The 22,450-nt window shown below is 43.2% G+C and overlaps 1 protein-coding gene across 1 annotated transcript in view; it reads right to left on the bottom strand.

The window, feature by feature from the left end:
- Lgr4 (leucine rich repeat containing G protein-coupled receptor 4) overlaps window positions 1-20,291 on the bottom strand; it is a 100,078-nt gene extending 79,787 nt beyond the window's left edge. Inside the window, exon 1 of the mRNA XM_005364054.3 lies at window positions 19,673-20,291. Coding sequence (XP_005364111.1) covers window positions 19,673-19,857 — 185 coding nt within the window. The 5' untranslated portion in view covers window positions 19,858-20,291. The remainder of the gene's footprint in view (window positions 1-19,672) is intronic.
- Window positions 20,292-22,450: the final 2,159 nt, after the last annotated feature.

The raw sequence follows: 22,450 nt of genomic DNA, 5'->3' as shown, positions 1-22,450 counted from the left end.
AGGAGGAGAAGACAGGGGGACTAAAATTGGTATGTAAAAACAAAAATAAAAATAAATAAAATAAAAACTTTTAGCTTTTCATTTAAACAGAGCACTTTGCATTGTTTCTATTAAGAGCACCCCTAATTATCCCGAGCATACCACTGTTGTTCCCCCTACCTTCACCCCCATAGGAAATGGAGCGCTTAATATCCTTGAAGGAAACTGAAGTCGCAGAGGCCCTGTAACTAAAACTATGCTGTAAAAATAAAACCTAAAAAGTAGTATTTAACAACCCTTACAACCTGTCTACAGACATGGCTACTACTACTTGAAACAGAGTCTTGGGTAGAATGAAGTTTTTGTTTTTGTTTTTAAAGAAAGAATACTTTTTATTTTTCCTGGCAGAATACTTTCCTGGCAAAAAATACACTTTCAATCCACAATCTTCAACTCTGAGAATCAAACAGAATTGGAATTAAAGTCATTGCCATGCACAATTATTTTCAGAAAACAAATGATCTCTTCTCCATTCCTTGCTTTCAGGCCATAAACGTAACAACTATATTTTAGAACTAAGCAAAATGAAAACTACCTCTTTGGTAACCCTAAATATAACCCTAAATATAAACCTCTTTGCTGTTCATAAAATAACATCCAATGAATGGGATAACATATAATGATCTTGTCTCTACCATGTAACTAGGATTTCACGTTATGGCCTTACAAAAATAGTTCTTACAAATCCTAAAAGTTTTCACGTTCAAACTCAAGTGTTTTGTGAGTCTAAAAGCTGTTTTAAAGAATCTAGTGTTATGTCCAGAGTTGGCATAATTTCTCACTTAAAATTAGGAAATAACAAATTTTCAAATCAAGGCCTTTGGGAACTGTTTAGTGCTATTTAGCCATGAAAAGCACCTTGAGAAGAAGGCCTGGCAGACACAGCTACCCTCAGGAACACCCACCCACCAGCCATCACTTACGAACCAAGGCCTCAGTCACTATGTCAAGAGTAGAAATTATGATAAAGACAGCTCCGGACACTGCTGGGCTTGGAACTGCTCACTGAGCAGTCACGTTCTTCCAAACAAACTAAACATTTAAGAGGCTAAAGGGCAGTGGAGGCAATTATTGGAGGAAATTTCTAACTAAGCCAGAAAGGAATAATTAAGTCTTTGCATGGTAAATCACATCACCGGGGTTAGCAATCAAGTAATCAAGTGTAAATGGTGACAAAGCCCATCCATACGACTCATGAAAGGGAACTGAGGTTGTGGGTAATCTGGACTATTGTTGCTTAAATACCACAAAAATAAGTGCTTAAAACTTCATTCATTCACCCTATCTCTTTACAAATGTGTGCACCTTTTGTGGGAGGCAAAAAAAAAAAATTGGTTAATCTAGCAATTAAGGCAAATATCCTGAGACATCAGAAGCAAAACTGCTACTAATTCACAGGCAGAGAGACCCACAGTGCCTAGACTGGGTGCTCAGTAATGAAGCATTGCCATTAGTAAATAGGAAGTGAATGGGTGCTCCATCCAGAAGACACAACTGTGGCCATTTAAATGGTAGACCTAACATAGACCTAAAGTATTGTATTTCCTCTGTTTCAGAACACATTAATGGACATGCACGAACGTACACACACACACACATGACAGAAACAGACAGAAAGAGAGTCACACAGAGACACACAAAGGCAGGAAGTTGGGGAGAAAGAGGGAAGCCACTTACACAACAGCTGCTCAGTAACAAATCAACTTCAGCGATGCTCTCAGGGAGCAAAACAATGTTGACCCTGAAGCCAAAGGTACAGAGCCTTTGGCTCTCCAGCTACACATTTGTTACCTCACTTCAGAGTGTGTTTCCTACTTCCCACTTAAACGGTAAAATCAAGACTAAGACTCCAGGACTCTAAATGGTATGTTTCTTACCACTCATGTTTGAAATACTTTAAGGCTCACTAGAAGCCGCAAAAATACTACAGGAGTCCCTATAAATCTTTCACCTTGCTCTTGCCAATGAGAATTTTACATGTCCATAACGCAGCAGCTAAACCGAGAAGTCTACTTTGATATAATATATTTCCCAAACTAGGGCCTAACAAGGTTTGACTAGTTTTATATGCCGTATTTTATTTTTTCTTTTTGCAGTACTAGGGACCCAGATGGGCCTCCATGACATACGTCAAACAAGTGTTCTACCACTGAACTCTAACCCCAAGCTTTTAAAACAATTTTTGTTTTGCTTCTTTTGTTTTTGTTTTTCAAGATAGGAACTCCCTAAGTAGTTCAGGCTGGCCCCCTGCCTCCACAGTGCTGGGATTAAAGGCATGTGCCACCACTGCCTGACTTCAATGATTGTTCTTTATATTGAGACATGGTCTATCTAAATTTCCCAGGCTGGTCTTGAACTCACTATGTCGCACAGCAGGCCTCAAACTGACCATCTTTTTTGTATTCGTCTCCTGAGTAGCTAGGATAATGGGCCTGCCCCACAGCAAAGCTAGAGATGCTCATTTCTTAACTCACATGTATACTCAAAATACTGCCATGTCCATCATCCCGAGGGAATGCCCTACCCCCATCACACCATCTCTTCCCCAACTGTAGCTGCCATGGATCTGTTCTCTGTCGCTACACTTTTGTCCTTCATCCCCCTGCTCTTGAGATCCACCTATGTGCTTTCCCGTATCGATCGGTTCCTTCACTCCTGTCTGATGCTCTTCCACTAGTTTTCCCTGCTACACAGATTCGTATTCCTTACATATTTAAATCAAACTGTTGCTGCAGCATGGAGAATAATTTTCTTTCCTTAAACCAGAAAAAGGAGAATTGTTCAATGTCACCACATTGGAGGAGGAACAAGGAGGTCCCGTAACTCCACACATCAACTCTGGCTTCATAACATGAGGCTGGGATTTCCAGAGAGGGCACAGCTGAGCAGTGCCAGCCAGGGGAGGTTCCATCACTCTCCTTAGGTCCAGAGCCTCCAGCAAGATGGTCTGGGAGAAAAGGTCCCCTCTAGCTGGCACCTGGCCTCAGCAAGAGTATTTACGGACCCGGGCGGTGGTGGCGCACGCCTTTAATCCCAGCACTTGGGAGGCAGAGGCAGGTGGATCTCTGTGAGTTCGAGACCAGCTTGGTCTACAAGAGCTAGTTCCAGGACAGGCTCGAAAACCACAGAGAAACCCTGTCTCGAAAAAACAAACAAACAAAAAAAAAGAGTATTTACAGAGAAACTTTATAATATATTGCTTTGCCAGTGTTGAAGATGGATTCATATTCCCAGAGATGTTGGCTGATCATCTTTACTTCTTGCAAACCTACTTTAACAAACCTAAATAGAAACTTCCTTCATCCTGCTTCATTTTGGACAATATTTAATATTACCAGATCTTAAAAGATTTGCTGTGTTTCACGACCTTTGTCTAATTAACTACCTCCTTCCTTACCCAGCAGGTAAGTGATATGAAGGTGGTGGGGGCATGATCAGGCATCATTCAATTCTGTGTCCCCAGCACCAAATATGACAGACATATCATAAATGTGCTGAAGCAATTACTTTTCTAAGCACTAACTTGTTATCTGAGTAACTCTCCTTCTAAGTTGGAGAACACTGATGTTCTATAAATACTGTTCTCAAAGCTCAATTATCTTCTTATTCTCTCTCCCAGTTAAATCATCTGTTGCCGCCCAACGGTGGTGGCGCATGCCTTTAATCCCAACACTTGGGAGGCAGGGGCACATGGATATCTGTGAGTTTGAGGCCAGCCTGGTCTACAGAGTGAGTTATAGGACAGCTAGGGCTTTTACACAGAGAAACACTGTCTCAAAAAAATCAAAAGAAAGGAAGGAAGGAAGGAAGGAAGGAAGGAAGGAAGGAAGGAAGGAAGGAAGGAAGGAAGAAAGAAAGAAAGAAATCATCTGTTGCCTATGAGACCAAGCATACCAGGCCCATAAAGGCTGAACAGACAAGGGGGAAGCACTCACCATCTGGCAGCACAAGCTGTATCAACACAAGTCAGAAAGTCTTACTGGATGCTTGAGATTTACCAGGTCTAAAGAGGATGGACGCCTTTTCTGACATTGCTGTTTCTGCTTCTGCTCTTGACTGCTCTGACGGTTGGGAGCCGTTCTGGGACAGCTGGTAGAAAATCATTTCTTCCCTCTGGTAGGAATCTGAGCCAGATCAACTACTTCCTTTTCCCCCAGTTTTCCTACTTCTCCTCCCTCCATCATTCTCTCCCTTTTTGTTTATTTTTTGACATAGTATCTTACTACACACACACAGACACTTATATATATATATATGTATGTGTGTGTGTGTATATATTCCAACCGACCTTGAACTCATACCCTTCTGTCTCTACTTCCCAAATGTTTGGATTTATATCCGCCAGGTCCAGCTCCAGCTCAGACACACCTCTTTAGAAGTACCCTCAGAAGGAAGGGAGGTTCCAGAAGTACCAACAAAAATGTGGCATTATAATGCCCTCGGTGTGTGTGTGTGTGTGTGTGTGTGTGAGAGAGAGAGAGAGAGAGAGAGAGAGAGAGAGAGAGAGTCTTAGAGAGACTTTCCCCCACGAACCATCATCATTGGGGGGTGAGGCTTAGAACAAGAGAAGGTTTACATTCTCTGTGCCACACACCCTTCACACCCTTCACAATCTCCAGTCTAAGTGGCTTTGGACATTTTAAGCAGTGGACCAAACAAAAACCTCTCCAGAAGTAATTCCTACTCTATGAAATGAACACTTCCAACTATCTAAGACACATAAGGTGGGCGACTGGTTATCTGCAAGAAAGCACAAAAGGGCAGTGTTATAAAACTTACTCAACCAAATAACCCTGGCTTTTTTTTTCCTTGAGGGAAGGATTGAGTCTCTATAGCCATGCTGGCTTTCGTACTCCAGGTAATGTCCAGGGTCACCTACCAAGTGCTGGGACTGGAGGCACAAACCATCCCTGGATGTACTCTGATCTAGAAAACCAAACCCAACAACTCCTCTGCAAACCTTTCTCCTGAGCTGCAGCAACAGCCCTCACACAAGCACACCCGCTAAGTTTCTCCTTTTCTAGATGATCGAGAGCACGTAAAAGAGAGTGTAACTGGAAGATGCCACACGTGAAGCACTGTACGCACCGCCTGGCACTCGGTAACATTCTTCCCAAGCAAGTGAATAACAAGAGGATGGTGAGGATTTCTCTGAAAGGCCAGGGAGACCAGAAAGCTCTTCCTGGCAATGCCATGTAAGCGAATGGAAAAGGGGAAACACTTCCCGGAGGAAAACAAAACAAAACGACCTTTATAATCAGCAAGCAAATGGCTCTCCAGGACGGCGCTGGCAATCATCAGAACACTGCAATTACAGCCACAGACTCACTCATGAATAGCCCTGCTGCTAAAGGAAAAAGTGTGCATAGATCCAAGCGGGAACTCATGAAGTCTGTAAAATATTAACAGCTTAATAAACATCAGCTCACACTATCAACAAACACAGTGTTCAAGTCAACTAAAGAGTACCAACTAAATTAATACCAAGTTGAGTAAATGAAATGCCTTGGGGGAAAAAAACGGCTCATGGGTGATTCACTTTTATGCTGGCCTCCCTATAAAAACATCTTCCACAGGAAGGGCAGGAAATTCCAGGCAGTGAAAGGGGGCAGCTATATGGAAACCATCACACTGCACACTTGGTTTTTTAATCTTCCTCAAGGCTTTGCTTTAAAGGAGCACATCGAGAGACTTGCTCCTTGAGAAACAGAAAAGCGAGCCTGCTAGCAGATCTCATCCTCCTATTCCATATCCACGCCAGAGAGAGGAAGCTAGGCACAGTCTACGACTGATAGATGAACCTGGCACTATTAAGTGAGGTAGGGCTTTCTTCTGGTGTGCACATCAAAGTCCTTCATTCTTTCAAGTTTTGTTTCTTTTATTAGCCTATACTCCTGTACAAAGTAACAGATTTCGTTATGACATTTTCATACACATATGTATTGTACCTTGATTGTATTCACCTTTTCCTTCTGCAGACCAATGACAAGCAGGAGCTATGGGGGGGGGGGGAGACTAACAGTTTCCCCCTAAAACATCTGCTATAAATAAAAAACTTCATTTTACACCCAGACTGCACAGACTTTAACATTAGCTGCTCCAATCAGGTCAATCTCGCACAAACAGAGATGCGTGGCTATATATGTGCTTTAGAGGGTGCTGTATTTTCAGTCCTGAGTTTCTCTCTTCCTCTAATAAACTAAAACTTCCCGCCATTCGTTTTTCACTTTTCTTGTGTGTGTGTGTGTGTGTGTGTGTGCGCGCGCGCACACACGTTGTGTGCATGCACACGTCATGTGTCATGGCTCACATGTGAACACCCAGGGATAACTTGCAGAAAGACTTGGCTCTCTCCTTTCACCAGTGGTTCAATGGATGGAACTCAGGCTCTATGTAAGGTGTCCACCTGCATCTGCCTCCAAGTGCTGGGATTATAGGCGTGCTCCACCACCACCTGGCAGTCCTGATCTTTTTTTCGCTCTTTTCTCTTATGATAAACTCAAATACCCAAGCAAACAACACAGATGAGCAAACTGAAGTATAAAACACCTGAGTTTCCAGACAAACCATCACCCACTAAGTGCGGGTGTTTGAGAAAGTTACCGAATCCTTGAAAATCTTACTTTGCTTAGCCATACAACAGGAACCTGGAAATGGACCTAAATACTTATAGAAATTATAACTACCACATATAATATGTCTAATACAGAAGACAGATCCAGAAATTCCTCACCAAATTCCTATTTTTTTTAAAAAAATCATGTTTTCAAACACACATATCCAAACAATCCAAAGACTTTACTTTTGGTGAAATATTTTACAATAGGTTGCTTCTGCAGGTGTCTTCAGGGTATCAGGGTAAATGTTATGGATGAAAAGGGATGCTACAAAATGTTCTTTTAGAACTAAACAAAACCAATTTTTAACAGGTTCAGCTAATGCTCGATACTAAACTAAGTAGGCTTAAATAAATAATCAATGGCAGTCTTGCCATAGTTTGAAGACATTCAAATTGAGACTAACATGTTCCTATAAATCCACACTTAACTTACCCTCGACTCGAGAGCTGTGTACTGCTAGGGGTGGGGCTCAGTCATGCTTGGGAGCTTCACATTCAGGAGGCTGAGGTTGGAGGTTTTTTTTCCAATTCAAGGCCAGCGTGGGCTACATAACGAGTTCCAAGCCAACTAGAGCTATATATCAAGATTCTATCTCAAAAATGTGTGTCCTAAATAACAAACTGGGCACTAAAAAATGAGGGTCAATTTTAACACAGGGATGAGTTTTCTCTTCATTATAAATTCATAATCATACACTAAAAAAAGAAAATTGAGTAGACTCATTTGTGGAGAGCAGAAAACAAAGTTTTAAAAATTTTAGTACTCAGGGCTCTAGAAACAGCTCAGCGGTTCAGAGCACTTGCAGAAACTTGAGTTCAGTGACTCACAAGCATCTGCAGTAACAGTGTCAGAAGACCCAAAACCCTCTTCTGAGCTCCCCGGGTACCAGGCAGGCAGGCAGGCACGTCGTGCACATATAAACATCCAGGCAAAACATGCATACACATAAAATGAATACATAAATATGTATCTTAATTTAAATTTAGTCCTCCAAGGTCAAAAAATTTAGGGAAAAGCTTACCAAGAACTATAAAGGAACAGGGTGGTGGTGCATGCCTTTAATCCCAGCACTTGGGAGGCAAAAGCAAGAAGATTTCTGTGAGTTCGAGACCACCCTGGGTTACAGAATAAGTTCTAGGCTGTTACAAAGAGAAACGCTGTCTCAAAAAATAAAAAAATTTAAAAAAGAGCTACAAAAGGATAGGACTGCCTTAGTAGTAGAGCACACTGCTGAGTGTGTGCAAGACCTTGGGTTAAAAACTACGAAAGAAATAACTCTTACAGAAGAGAGTGTGAAAGACATTAACTTCTATGAGCTAAATTGTTATGCAGCTTACGCTCAGTTATGATGCCAGGAGCCATGAGAATAACTTTTAGATAAGATGTATAGATAAATTTAAATATTTGGTTTTATGTGGCATTAAACAATCAGCAGGAGATGACATCCCTTAGAGAAATCATGACCATTTGTCAAAGCCAGTCCACAAGCAGGGGAAACAAAGAAACTAGAAATTCAGGCTGGGGTATCTTAGGGATTGGAAAAGAGCTGATGACATGGGCGTCATTGTTTCCTTCAGCAAAGCGATGAATCATCTCATTGGGGGATATCTTGGGCTTTCTTTCATTATTTATTTATTTATTTATCGTTCTATTACTGAGTACCATTTCAAGCAGAGGGGATACTAAGGGCAAGTTCCGAACACAAAATAAAGCCTAGTAAATCCAGAAATTAGCCTACCCTTTCTTTTCCATATTTTTGGCTCCTGTTTAGCAGGTCAATGAGCCTCTTTACCCTGTAGATCCAGAGAGCACGAAGCAAAGCCCTTCACGCTAGCAGAAGGCTGGTAGTGTGAAGAAGAAAACCCTTAATGGCCCATGCAGCAGTGTTAGGCTAGCACAAGGATGATCAATTGATCTCTTTCTTTGGACTGACAAGAAGATAAACATACACACAGTTAGCCCTCCAGGCATGGTCTATGGGGAATTAAGCATCCCATTCCCTTCACACATCACATCAAATCTGGAAAGACAGCACCTAAATGCCGTGTGTGTGTGTGTGTGTGTGTGAACATTTCACTCCCTTTCGTGAAGTGGATGATTCAGGGGGCACCCATGAAAGCAGACAATACAACTACAGTCAAATCGATATTAGAAACTGACTCGGTCAAAGCGTGGAATTTCCTTTTCACACAGGTATCCAGGCTTTGCAAGCATGGCTTGCTTACTAGTAGCAGAGTCCATTATTAGTACGAAGTGTACCAACCTATCATGAAGATGGAAGCGCTCTGCTGCGTGCCCTCACAAGCCCAGATTGTTTGTAAAGGGCAGGAATGAAACATTCCATATGTTTTCTTTGTCAGTGGCAAGCCTATTGAAAGCCAGACCATACTAGTCTCCCTGCTGAGGGATTGGATTGGGCTATTCATGTGTAACCAGGCAAATGTCAAGATGGCAATGACAAAAACATCTCAAATTTTTTTTTTTTTTGAAGAAAGCAACCCAGGGTAAGAAAATGCAAACTGTACTTGAACCACTTAGCCAGTTTAAACAGGTCGTGGGCACTGCAGCCACCGTTAGCTGCAGCTCTGGCTTATGAGTCATTTCAAAGCGGGACTTAATCAAAACGTCAGTTTTTAAATTTTCTGAAAAAAAAAAATCAAAAGCAAACAATAATGCCAGGACACAATTTAGCAGCCAAGCATGTGCTGAGTGCACACACAGTTTAAATCCCAGTATCGAAAATGAATGAAAAAACTATACAGTATTTTAGAAATGACATATCTTTAAAAAGAATGTCATTTCTAAAATTACTTAAGAGAATAAGTGTATCTTTATCTACAAAGCAATACATATATGTATGTGTGTATATATATGTGTATATATATATATGTATGTGTGGGTATATATATATATATATATAGAGAGAGAGAGAGAGAGAGAGAGCGCCAGTAACCAGTATGTGTGTGTGTGTGCATGTAGAGAGAGAGCCAGTAACCAGTAAAAAACAAAACAAAAAAAAAAAAAAAAAACAACAAAAAAAAACTTTTCAAAATACTTCTTAGAAAAAGTTCTAGCATCTGAATATTTCTAGAAACACAGTTGACAGAAAGGAATAAGACTGTGGCTAAAATGTGAATTCTGAGTTACTCTTAGCCATCTCAAACATTAAGTGACTAAACGAATCTGAGAGACCACAGTTGAGAGAATTCCTGGAGTTGAGTTTGCTCAGTGAAAATCCTCACTGTTGCAAAGTCTGGTTATATAGAGCAAGGTCACACGCTGTTTGCAGAAAGATACTTTGTTTCTCTATTGAGACAGCACCCTGCTATTTGATCACCTGTGTCAGGAAAGCAGCATCAAGTCCCAGAGATCAAGGTTAAAAAGTCCTATTTCCTCTGGGTTCCCTCCTCCAAAAAGACGCCATCTCCCCACCATCACAGACCTTCCTGTTAGAAGGTAAGCAACCTTACCTGTAAGACAGCAACATCATTATAAAACACACCTACTAATGTTTCTTCACTGGGATATTGTTAGAAACGTGGTAGTTAAGCAGACTTTTCCACCAGCCCAGTGGCTCACCTATGAAATCTAGAACCAGCTTTCTGACTGATACCCACCCAAAGAGCCAAAGGAGAAGGATACAGAATTTTAAATCAAAAACTAATGGCACACATGTGCAGCTACCTACTAACTCCTCCAAAGAAATGACAATACATGGGGTCCTCACTCTGTGTCAAAGAGACCAAGATAAAGTAAAGACCAAGTAAAGACTGGAAGTAAGGCAACCTCCCTCTTTTTCCAGATGGGAAGTCTGAAGCCCCAAGTGATGAACTGACTTGCTTGACCTCTTGATCCCTTTGCAACCCAAAAACTTAAAACACGAAAATCATTTCGGAAAGTCTGTTCATGACAGCATGCCTAGCAAAGATGACTGGAACCCTACAGTGACAAAAAGGCAGATGTTGGTAGCACGCCCTTAATCCCAACACTCAGGAAGCAGAAGCAGGAGGATCTCTGTGAGTTCGAGGCCAGCCTGGTCTACAACAGCTAGTTCCAGGACAGGCTCCAAAGCTATAGAGAACCCAGCTTCGAAACCCACCCCCTACAAAAGGCAGATGATATGACCATGGACCATGACCAAGGAGAGCTGAAAACCAACAAGATAAATGTTCTTTTTAAGAAAAATACTAGAGCCAAGTATGTTGGCACATACCTTTGGTCCAAGCACTTGAAAAACAGAGGCAGACAAACCTCTGTGAGGTCAAGGTCAGCCTGGTGCACACACTGATTTCTAGGACAGCCAGGGCTAGTTAGATGAGAGCTACAGAAGAGCCCGTCTCAAAAAGAAAAAGGAAAAAGAAAAAAGGAAAAGGAAATACTGGGGATTGAGGAGATGGTTCAATGGATAAAGCACTCGTACTGCAAACATGAAATGCAAGGCAGAACAGGGGAACCCCTAGAAGCTCACAGGTCAAGTAGCCTGATAGACAAGGCAGAAAACAGGAAATCCTATTTGAAATGCGGTAGAAGGCAAGAGCAACACCTAAGGTTGTCTTCTACCGGCACACACATGCTGTGGCACATGTGTGCTTTCATACATGCACATACACACACATCACACACACAGAGAAATTAAAATTAGGAAAAAATTCTTCAAAATAGGTCAGCAGAAGTATCGGAGAAAAGATAAAAACTGAGTTTATGCTAGGCTGCTAAATGTCAGTGAATGTCAAATGTACATCCTATCAAAACCATGGTACCACGCCGGGCGGTGGTGGCACATGCCTTTATTTAATCCCAGCACTCGGGAGGCAGACGCAAGTGGATCTCTGTGAGTTCGAGGCCAGCCTGGTCTACAAGAGATGGTTCCAGGACAGGCTTCAAAAACTACAGAGAAACCCTGCCTCAAAAATAAATAGATAAATAAACAAACAAACAAACAATGGTACCAAAATATGTTAAATATACCTAATTCATTTAATATCTGCTTCCTGTGAACCTAACCCACACTGTACCAAGAAGTCTGTGAACATTTCCACTATATGAGGTAAGAGAGCTCAATGAAGAGCCAAAGAACAACTGTGACACGTAGAAAATACAAATACTAAATACAACCAGCAAGTAAAACAAAAGGCTGTAGAGTACAGGACAATAACCTCAAGTCCAGAGCTGGCACTACTTAATTTTCGTCTCCCCCAACTACAGAATAGATGCTGACACACTAGGAGATGCTTGCCGAGGTATACCTGGTTCCGGAGATGCTGCCCTCTCCTTCTGTGGAGAATTCTCCTGCACACATGGGGAGGGGATGTTAATCTAGAAGCTAAGAGTAACTACGTGCTTCCATGCTCCTAAAAGTCGGTGGTAGGTCAAGCCTTCATGAGGTATATACTTTATTCAAAGCTTTTGCTCACACAGAGTACCCCTAAGAGAACCAGCAAAAACACAGAAATTTATCATTGTCATGGACCAACCCCTCGAGTTTCACAGAAGAGACCGCCAATGAGGAAGCACAGCTCCTACTCGGCTCCTTCAAAACCAAAACCCTGAAGAGAGCGAGGATGTTGAAATTCATCCCCCTTAGCTTAGAAACAACTCTAATCTACTTGCTTGGGGGCAGTCTAGATGTCAACTCTTGTACTAAATTATTCTGTGGTCTATGGCGATCACTATACCATGAAATCTAATGTACAGGGAGACTGGAAAAGTTAGACTTGAATCAGTTTTAGGCACATCCCTTAACCATGCCTAGAACCACTACAAAGTAAGGGAGACAAATGTTTGTCGAACTTCAGTCCATTTTCTGGAGAGGGAAAATGTCCCTAAATAGACCTTTGAAAACACAGGGGTGTGAACATACCTGGCAATTTTTCTAAGGATTCTAAGTTATGATTTAAATAATGTATCAAAAATACTTTGTAGTCAGAGTATAATGTGATTTCATTCTTTCAATGGTCAATATTAAAAACAAAACAAAAAACATACATTATTCTTTTAATATAAAACAAAATCACTCTGAAGGCTGGAGGAAGAGGATCACAAGTTCAAGAGTTCAAGGCCGACTTCAGCTACACTGTAAGATCTTAATTTTGTCTCAAAAAATAAAGAAACAAACAAATTAGGAAAAAACCCAGCCAAGAGAGCTCACACCACAGCCCTTTGCTTATCTTGATTCAGAATATGTAAATACGAATTTCATATGAAGGATGGAGCGTCACTGAGTATCTTGCCATCTATTAAATTTGCATCTTCTACATGTCTCATTACTAGCAGACACAACACCAGCTCAGAAGCTAACCATACACACAGCTGCCTCTTAAAATATCTTTGGCCAGCCTTCCCTTAGGAGATATTTTCATATTGTATGGCACAATATGCTACCACAGGTGCATGATTCAGGGTTTGGTTTGCCCATAAGACCTTTCAATACAAAAAGTTAAGAAATGCATGTAGGCATATACTTAACATTTAAATATTCATTTCTTGGGCCCAGACTGGTAAAAGAGCACTTCCCAAACCTTAACCACTTGCACCTAAAGAGTTAGCAATATTGACGAATATCTTACATATCACCATAGAACCTTCATCTGGTGATGGATGGAGATAGAGACAGAGAACCACACTGGAGCACTGGACTGAGCTCCCAAGGTCCCAATGAGGAGCGGAAGGAGGGAAAAGATGAGCAAGGAAGTCAGGACCACGAGGGGCGCACCCACCCACGGAGACAGTGGGGCTGATCTATTGGGAGCTCACCAAGGCCAGCTGGACTATGACTGAAAAAGCATGGGATAAAACCGGACTCTCTGAACATGGCGAACAATGAGGGATGATGATAAGCCAAGGACAATGGCACGGGGTTTTGACCCTACTTCATGTTCTGGCTTTGTGGGAGCCTAGCCAGTTTGGATGTTCACCTTCTTAGACATGGACGGAGGGGGGAGGACCTTGGACTTTCCACAGGGCAGGGAACCCTGACTGCCCATTGGACTGGAGAGGGATGGGGAGAGGAGTGGGGGGAGGGGGAGAAGGGTGGGAGGAGGGGGAGGGCAATGGGAGGCTGGGAGGAGGGGAAACTTTTTTTTCCTTTTCTCAATAAAAACAAAAAACAAAAAAACAAAAACAAAAAAAAGAGTTACATAACAGTAAATGAATAAACAAACAAATAAGGTACTTGATCCCAAATATGGTGATTTAGGGGGACCTAGCGGTTGTGCCTTTATGACAAACTAAAAAATACCTTAATGTAAAGACATGTTTTACAAACTTAAACAACCCAAACATTGGAAAGTTTAATTGCCAAACCATGGCACACAATACCTTAGCACTTTTAAGAATCTTGCAAAATAAGACCCCACCCCCAAAGCTTAGTAACGTTTGTCTCTGAATGAACACAGTGCATACTGCACAAAAGTATACAGTACTACTTAAAAGAGGTATTTGATCTTGCTACAGTCTTTAGGAGGTTGAAACACCATTAAACAACTACAAACTATAAAATCACGGTCTCTTTCCCTCTACGACCAGTTTTTAACTCAGTTTAGGAACCCACTCACTTTCAAACAACAGACTGATAGCTGACATGCAGTTTGACCATCAGGTGCTTAAAGATACAAAAGAAATGTCAAGAAGGCAGACAAATTAGCCACTGTGTAAGAGTACTGATTGATTGCATGCTCTAGACATTTCTTCTTCACTGGCAGTATTTAAAATTGGAGTATTTTATCACCTTCAGTTGAGCTATTACAAAAACTATACTTCACTAAGCAGAAGTAGCCAAAAAATAAAATAATAATAATAACCAAATGAACCAAAAAAACAAAACTTTCTTTTCTATTTATTGAAAACGAACTTTGATACTGCCAAACATGGGCCATCCGTGACTTCTGAGGAACAGCCTGGATAATATACTTATAAACCTAAAACTTTTAACACCTACTTTTACAGAAAAAAAGAGCAATGATGTCCACCATGAATACAGATGTTGGCTTATTCAAATTTTTCAAAGTTGAAGGCATATTTGGTGGGATTTACCTTTTAAGCTATTATATTAACAACCCAATAAAGTATTTTTGTTGACATGAATTGGTTCCCAGCTACAGGAACCAATGCTGGGGCTTTTCAATAACATGCTGATGGAGACAAAAGTAAGAGTTGGCCTCAGATTCTAGGATTCACCAAATGATCCTTCCAATTTTATGTTCTACACACACACACACGCACACGCACACATACACACCCGCACGCACACACACATGTACACACACAAATAGAATAAGCTCAATTAAGGAGACCAGAAGCTAAAATCCAAACTGGCAGGCTGTCAGTACTTTCTACCATTATAAAAGACAACTAAAATACAAATCTGAGAGACAGACTGACAAAGGCAGAGGCCAAGAAAATGCCTAAACTTGCCTGGATCCACCTACTAAGACAGATCTTTGATCTCTCCTGAGAGATTAAGCTGTCAAATGTTACGTTACAATCCCAAAGCTAAAAGCCAAGTACTTGGACAGTAAATACTTGTGACACCAGAACTGGCACAGCCGCCAGCTAAACTGCAAATTGTGAACTCGTATTGGTTACAGCAAGTCTCAGGAAGTACAGAAAAAGTAAATCCCTGGTATAAATTCTCAGCACTGTGCAGGCCACAGCTAACACATCCCTGCTTGCGGAGACATGGATGCCCTCTTCCATGGCAGTACTCCAGTCTAATCTACTGGGTAGGTGACTGGCTTGAGAAATGTATAAAAATTAAAATTCGGAGCTAATGGGTATCGCTTTGTGATAGAGTGCTTACCTAGCATATGCAAAGCCCTAAAGCCCCCAGTCACTGAAAATTATTTACAATAAATAGAAAGAAAACTCTTGTCAGTAAGAGTTGTTGCTGTCTCCGTTTGTCCAGACAGTAGAAATTAGGGCCCTCAAGGGGTAGACACATGACTCACTCAAGGTCACTCCAGTGAATTATTGACAGATCTGGAACCCAGCTCCGTGTTTCTCACAGAATGCTCTTTCCTCTGGTGTGTAGTTCACTAGTTTGTAAAACAAAGGATCCAAACTGAAAGATGTTCCTGTAATTGACCTTGCTTTGCGCATAAAAATAACACATCTCTAACAGTGAAATTGGCAGAGAATTAGGAAATCTAAAAAGATATCAAATTTTACTACTAATAGAGTATTACCATCAGATACTGATTACTGATTTGGCCTGTGATGGAGTACACAGTAGATATTGGAAGTTAGGAAAAGAAAATACTTCCAACTGCTATCTGTAAAGGAAGCTGTGTGGTATACCGAAGAACACGCATCTTGGAGAAAAATCTGAAATGATACCAATAAAAGGAGAAGAAAATGCAAATGGCTCTTTAATAAGAACTTCAAAGTCCTCAGGTAACCGTCAGTTCCGTAAGAAAGGCTCGATAAAGCTGCCCAGGTACAGGCCATGCTCACTGTGAAGGTTTGAGCTATGACTAATTACATGGAAGGGAGAACATTGAGCAACTTTCTGTACAGTGTCCAAAGTAGTGGAACAGAGGGATTTTCGTTTCCAAGTGTTAAGCCATACACACAGGAAACAATCGGGGCCATTCTAGCCTAGCAGAGCGCCTTGCTACTCATGAATTCTGCAACAAGTCTCCATGGCAAGTTTCCTCACACACACTTCTAAACACAGACAAGAACTCCTCCAAGTGAGGGGTAATCAAAAGGCTTCTGCAGCTTCAACTGGAAGAATGTTCCCCTGCTCCTGAGATCCTTGCAGGAGGTCATCCTAACATTATGACCACTGCACCATCCTCAAGTCGAGTAAGAATTACATAAAATCAGCAACGTTGGACAAGAGAATAAGCAGCTGAGATCTAGGTAATCTAGGGAATGTAGTTGCTTTATTTTTTTCAGATAAGGAAATTGTCACATACTCAAAACAATTGTGGAATGACTTGCCCAAGGCCACACAATTACTCAGAGGTGAGCTAAGTGGTGATCAAAGGCTCGGATCCACTCTCTTTCAGGAAGCCAAAAATACTGACTTTATCGGCTTAAAGTTAGGAATAATTTGGATATAAAAATGTGTGTCCCAAATCTATAGTTTTCAAACTTCGCTGCAGAAACACAGGGACCAGAAAACACACATTGAAAACTCCCCTCCGCACCACCAATGCCACTTCATCCTCTTCCCAAGCCTGGAATGCGGGTGATTAAGACTGACTTCCTCGCCAAACTCGGAGGGATAACCTTGAACCCTTTATGAAAGTCATAAAATAAAATGGAATTTGAGTATTAGTAAGATTATTTAACTGCGATAGGACCACATACATTGTGGTATAAGATTCAAAATAGTTGTTCAGAAATACAATCACTAAAAATGGTATCAATGTAGGAGCCCCATCAAGGATTCTGGGGATTTCATCTGGTTCTGTCCCCCAAGTCTTATAAAGCAGCCTTCAGCAGGAAATAGTTTGACAGAACAAGTTTAAACCAACCTAAAGCAGGAACAGTGGGTATGTAATCTCTGGGGCCTTCAGAGTTCTGGACAAAAGGCTAAATGTAGAGAAGTCCAAGTTAGTCAAACTCCCATGGGATTGGTGTCTGGATTCGAAGCGCTTTAATGTGGCCCTATGTGCTCATTTATTCACTCCAGAATTAAGTTCCTCCTGGGCACCAGACTCTGTGGACTGAGCCAAATAAAATCCCCGTTCTCTGATGGTCCTGTGGTCTCCAAGGTGAGCTGTGCACCCACCTGAGGAGTTGGAGTCACTTGACAAGCCACTGAGGAATAAACAAGAACTCTGAGAACTACAGTCGCCATCTTAAGGCTTCTGTTTTTCTGTTTGTAATTTCACAAATGACAAGACCCAGAAATTAGGAATATGTAAACAATGGCATAGAGACTGTAGTGGAAGCGGCCATGGTACCTCAGAATGGAAGCCCTGGACTATCCTAAGTTATCCTGGGAGAGCCAACAGAGTACAGAGCGTAAGGCATCAAACCCTAACTCTGCAGAGGTGGCTGGTTTCCTCACGTGTTAAAAGCAAATACACTGTCCTTCAAAACCCTTTAAGATAGAGTGGTTTTATAGTTATATACATTGTGTGTGTGTGTGTGTGTGTGTGTGTGTGTGTGTGTGTCTACTGAGGGTGAAGTAGAAAATGAGTTCTCAGCTTGTGTGATCACTCTACCAATTGACCATGTTTGACCACTGCTGCTGTTGAGAAACAATGTTATCTGTCCACACCACAGCTATGCGCAGTTACTCCCTAGGGCTCCACGTTAGATAAGGTGTTCCTTGTCTCCAGTGAAATCTTCAGGTTGTACGTTGCTCTCTAGAAGAGCATGTTCCCAGAGAACATGACAGTACTCTCTGGTTTTAGGTACTGTGGTAAAACAGGTCCTTTTTCTTACAGGACAAATCTTGTTAATGTTTGGGGAATGTACTAAACAAAGTCTTTACAAACCAGTTAAAGAGTGAAATCCTAGTTTGTAGCAAATGTTATTATATATAAAGCTTTCTAAATGGTTCAGGTAGAGTCACCTCTCTTTCTGCCTGAATTCTCTTAAAGTTTCAAAAGGGTTTGAGAAAGTAAAAACCTACCTCCTCTACCAAAGTCTTTTCCTCACTTCTCAACCCTGCTCAAATTTTGCCACTTAATATAGCCCTGTGAACAAAACGCTGCGTGCTTCAAACTGAACTCTTCTGGCGAAAGGTTAAATATCATTGTGAAAGGAAAGGTCTTTCGATGCATAAGTAACACCCGAGACTGAGACAAAAACAAAGACTAGGGTGAAATTCTCCCCCATTGCAAAGCCACAGGCCTCAATTCTCATTATCCCCAACCTACAGGGCCAGCGAATACCTTGTCACCACCCACCTGGAAAGACAGCAATGTCCTGGCTTGCCTGAAAGGGAGTTTTCCCTTCACAAGATCTGTTATTCCTTTAAAGCTGTGTCTATGAGGTCTTTTTTGGTAGCTCGTAGGGAAAAAGGACGTTTCCTTTGCCCGAGGGCCTCTTGGCCCCTTCCTTTCCAACAGTTCTTCCCCTGCTCCTGATTTAATCGTGCAATAGGCCACACAACACGACAGGAGGAGGATGGAAGGGGCACACAAGCTACCCTTCGCTCAATTCCCCCATTCTTTTTCTATCGCTGGCATTTGCCACCACCACCTCCAATACCTAGTTCAGATTCCTCCTTTTTCCAGAGATGTTGAAATCGCTCAGGGTCTCTGAGGAACCTGGGGGTCAGAACCATTTGTGTGACTCTTCCTGACCTCAGGCAGTTCGATGAAAGGGTCTACTGGTGAAGACACAGGCAGAAAAGGGTAGCCCACCTCTCCCAACATTCTCTAGCTTAGGTCAGCATTCCTTCTTTAAAAGGCTTTATGTAGCAAGAGTATTCCCGCCGAGAAAAAGCTGAATCCCCCCTCCTCCCTTGTGCCCGGCGTGTGGTAGTGAGTCCCGAGTGGATCTGGGCTAGGGTGCCACACTGCACAGGCAGGATAGGGCCAAACTGGAAAGCGATTCACCTTCTAAGGTACAGGTGTTTCTTCTCTCCGCCTGTGGGAACCCTGGGGGGATCCAGGTGCTTCCCCATGGAACGTGCCTCGCTGGCAAAGGCAGGCCAAGTTCTAGGCGCCCTCATCCGTGGCCAAAGTTTTGCCAGCAGAACAGGGGGCTGCATGGGGGAAGAGGTCGCGTGAAAGGCTGCCAAGGACAAGCGTTTCCAGCGTCCTCCCTCCTTCTTGGCCCTAGATATATTTTTGAGATGGGGGTGGGGGTGTGATTGCGCCCAAAAAGTCTGGGAAAGAGAAAGCTCCTCGAGGCTCAGATCCGGACTGGCCAAGTCTGAAAAGGCCACCGTTCGGGAAAGGGTGCCAATGCCCCCGCACACATCCACAGGTGATCGGTGCACCCTGGACTCTAGAGCACTGGGTGTTGCGAGGCTGGGGTCTAGCCCTGACTCCGCCCCGCTGCGCCCCGCGAGTCCTCCAGCCCGTAGCCGGGTCTCCCGTACTCACAGCGCTTGGGTGAAGGCGCTGAGCCCCTCCGGCACGGCCGTCAGCCCCTTCCCGGAGCAGTCCACTCGACGGTCGCCGTCGCAGCTGCAGGGCGCAGCGCAAAGAGGCGGCGCCGCGCCGCTGGGCCCGGCCGAGCCGAGAAGCCCGAGGGCGAGGAAGCAGAGCAGCCTCAGCGGGCCCGGCATTGCTGCGGCCGCCGCCCGCGCCCGCCTCTCCCGCGGCGCCTCTCGCTCGGCTCGCCTCGGCTGCCCTCCGCCGTCCCCCGGGGCAGCCGGCCTGCCGGGCTCGGGGCCCGGGCACCGTCCCTTGGCGGTCCGCGTGCGCTCGCTCCCTTCAGCAGTCCGCCGCCGCAGCGCAAGGACGCGGCGCTCCGCAGTTGCTCCCTTCCCGCTGCTCCATGGACGCGCACGGGCAGCCCCGCGGCTCGGTGGCTCAGGCCAGCCGGCCCGGCCCAGAGCAGCTGCCGGGGCCGCGCGCTGCCATCGCCGCCGCCGCCGTCGTCTCCTGTCCCGGGCCTCCTCCAGACGCACGGCTCCTCAAGGTTGCGGAGCGCAGCCTCCAGCCATGCCGGCCCGGCGCCCCAGCCCCCGCCCCGGCTCTCACAAACACTCCGGCTGTCCGCGATCTACCCGCCGCAGCTCCCGCTCTGGGCGTCCTTTTCCCTTCTAGGGTTGCACGCTCGCCTCCCGAGCCCCCGGCCGCCGGGTTATGCAAATCACTTAGGTACATGCAAAACTAACCCTGCTCCCGGAGCGCCATTGGTCAGGGGACGTCTCGAGCTCATTACTATGCAGACAGGGGAGTCACTATTGGTCAAGAGTAGAGGGGCGTGTTTCTCTGCAGTGAGTGACAGGGTAGTGCTGGTGTTGGTGCTGCTGCTGCTGCTGCTGGTGTGGTGGTGGTGGTGGTGGTGGTTGGTGGTGGAGGTTCAAGTGAAAAACCCTGACTAGGCTGTGTCTGCGTTTCAGGTTGTGGATTGAAGGTAGACGTCTCAGAAGACGAGGAGTCGGCTGGTTCCCTCCCCCACCCAGTCTTTTTCTTCCCTCTGCAGAAATTGGATCTCCTAAATTGGATGACCTGAAAAGTAAAACTCTGCCTCCAGCTTTCAGCCGTTTCAAATGACTCTCCGCTGCTCCTAAGGGCAAGGGCATTAGAGCTTTGCAAACAGGGGAAAGAAAAGAGCGAGCGAGATTTCGAAAAGGGGGGGGGGCATTTCTTTCTCTCTGACCCAAATTACTGAGTTTCAGCGGTGCACTAAATTAAACAGTGTATCCCCTCCCGGATCTCACTTCGTCTCTGAGATCTTAGTACCCGATTTCATTCACACTTGGCAGCTAAATTAGCGGTTAATCATCCATGACACAAATCACACTTCTTCCTCCCTTTACAACCCTAAAACATTAGGATTTTGAAGAGTTCTAGACGGTGGCGGTTCCGAGCACTGGAACAGAACTTTCAAGTGTCAATTGACTGCCCGCGAGACACTAAAGACAACTTGTGTGCTTACTTACTATCAGCATTCCTTCCTTTTTCTGGGCCTTTATGTCCCTTATGGCCTAATACCCCCATAATCATTATACGAAAAATGCAGCTTTGTCAGTGGGTCCTTTCTTCCTTTCTGCTATGCCTTTGGGTTGTTTTACTCTATATTGTAGACTCTTTTAATTAATTTGCAAAGTTATAGCAAGGAGAGTATTAAAATACCTGTATGGTATAGAGTTAACTAGACATCTCAGGCAAATAAAAAAAATATAAATAAATTAATGAAGACCTAGACAATATCTTAAATGAAAACAATTCCACCATCTTTGGATCCAAGAACTTAGGGTAAATAATAATAATAGTAATAAAGCCAGGTTGGATCCATATACTATAAACTTATGCTAGTGAATCAGTAAATACAAATAAGTTTTAAGAATGATTATTTTCTCACTACAACATTGAAAAAGAACTTTAAAAAAAGACAAGTGGTCTCCTGGCTTTATTGACAAGGGCATCAGAACCTCTCAGGTGTCATGAAATGCCCTTGGCCTAAGATCATCACAGACCAACTCCCAGCTCCTGAATCCAGCCTGGTCTGGTTTTCAGAAACCTCCAACTTATTTTTTGTTTTTGTTTTTTCCTTTCTGTTATTTCCAGCAGCTTTCATGAGTGAACAAAGTAAAAAAAAAAAAAAAATGTAGTTAGTTTTAATTGGTACTTTGAAGTCATCTCTTTCTTAAAAAAAAAAAAAAAGCTGAAAGGTGACACAATTTTTCCTCCTAAGGTACACTTTCTGCTGTATTAAAATAACTATAGATTTTATGGTTGCTTTTACTTCAAAGGAGTATTTATGTGGATGGGGTCTTGCTATGTAACCCAGACTGACTTCAGTTCACCATCCCTCTGCTTCATGGGTGGTGGAATAAAAGTATGATAATACTATTATTAATATAATTAACTATTATACTATATGACTTTAACATGTATTATATTATGTAGCATGATTAATATAAATATAATAATAGTATTGCAGACTCATTTCCATGTTCTGCCTCTGTTGCTCTGTCTGTCTGTCTGTCTGTCTGTCTGTCTGTCTCTTTCTCTGAAGACGTTTTTCCCAGTGACTGGAGAGATGGCCAGTACTAAGAGCACTTGTTTTTGCAGAAGATAGGAGTTCTGTTCCCAGAACCCACGTGGTGGTTCACAACTGCCAGTGACTCAACATCCAGGGAATCTGACATCCTCCAGGCCTCCATGAGCACCAGGCATGCATGTGTATGTGGTACATAGTATACA

The sequence above is a fragment of the Microtus ochrogaster genome (assembly GCF_000317375.1).
Source record: "Microtus ochrogaster isolate Prairie Vole_2 chromosome 14 unlocalized genomic scaffold, MicOch1.0 chr14_random_1, whole genome shotgun sequence".
Classification (NCBI taxonomy): Eukaryota; Metazoa; Chordata; class Mammalia; order Rodentia; family Cricetidae; genus Microtus; species Microtus ochrogaster.
Note: the sequence above shows the minus strand (reverse complement) of the source record. Positions and strands in the feature narration are given on the sequence as shown.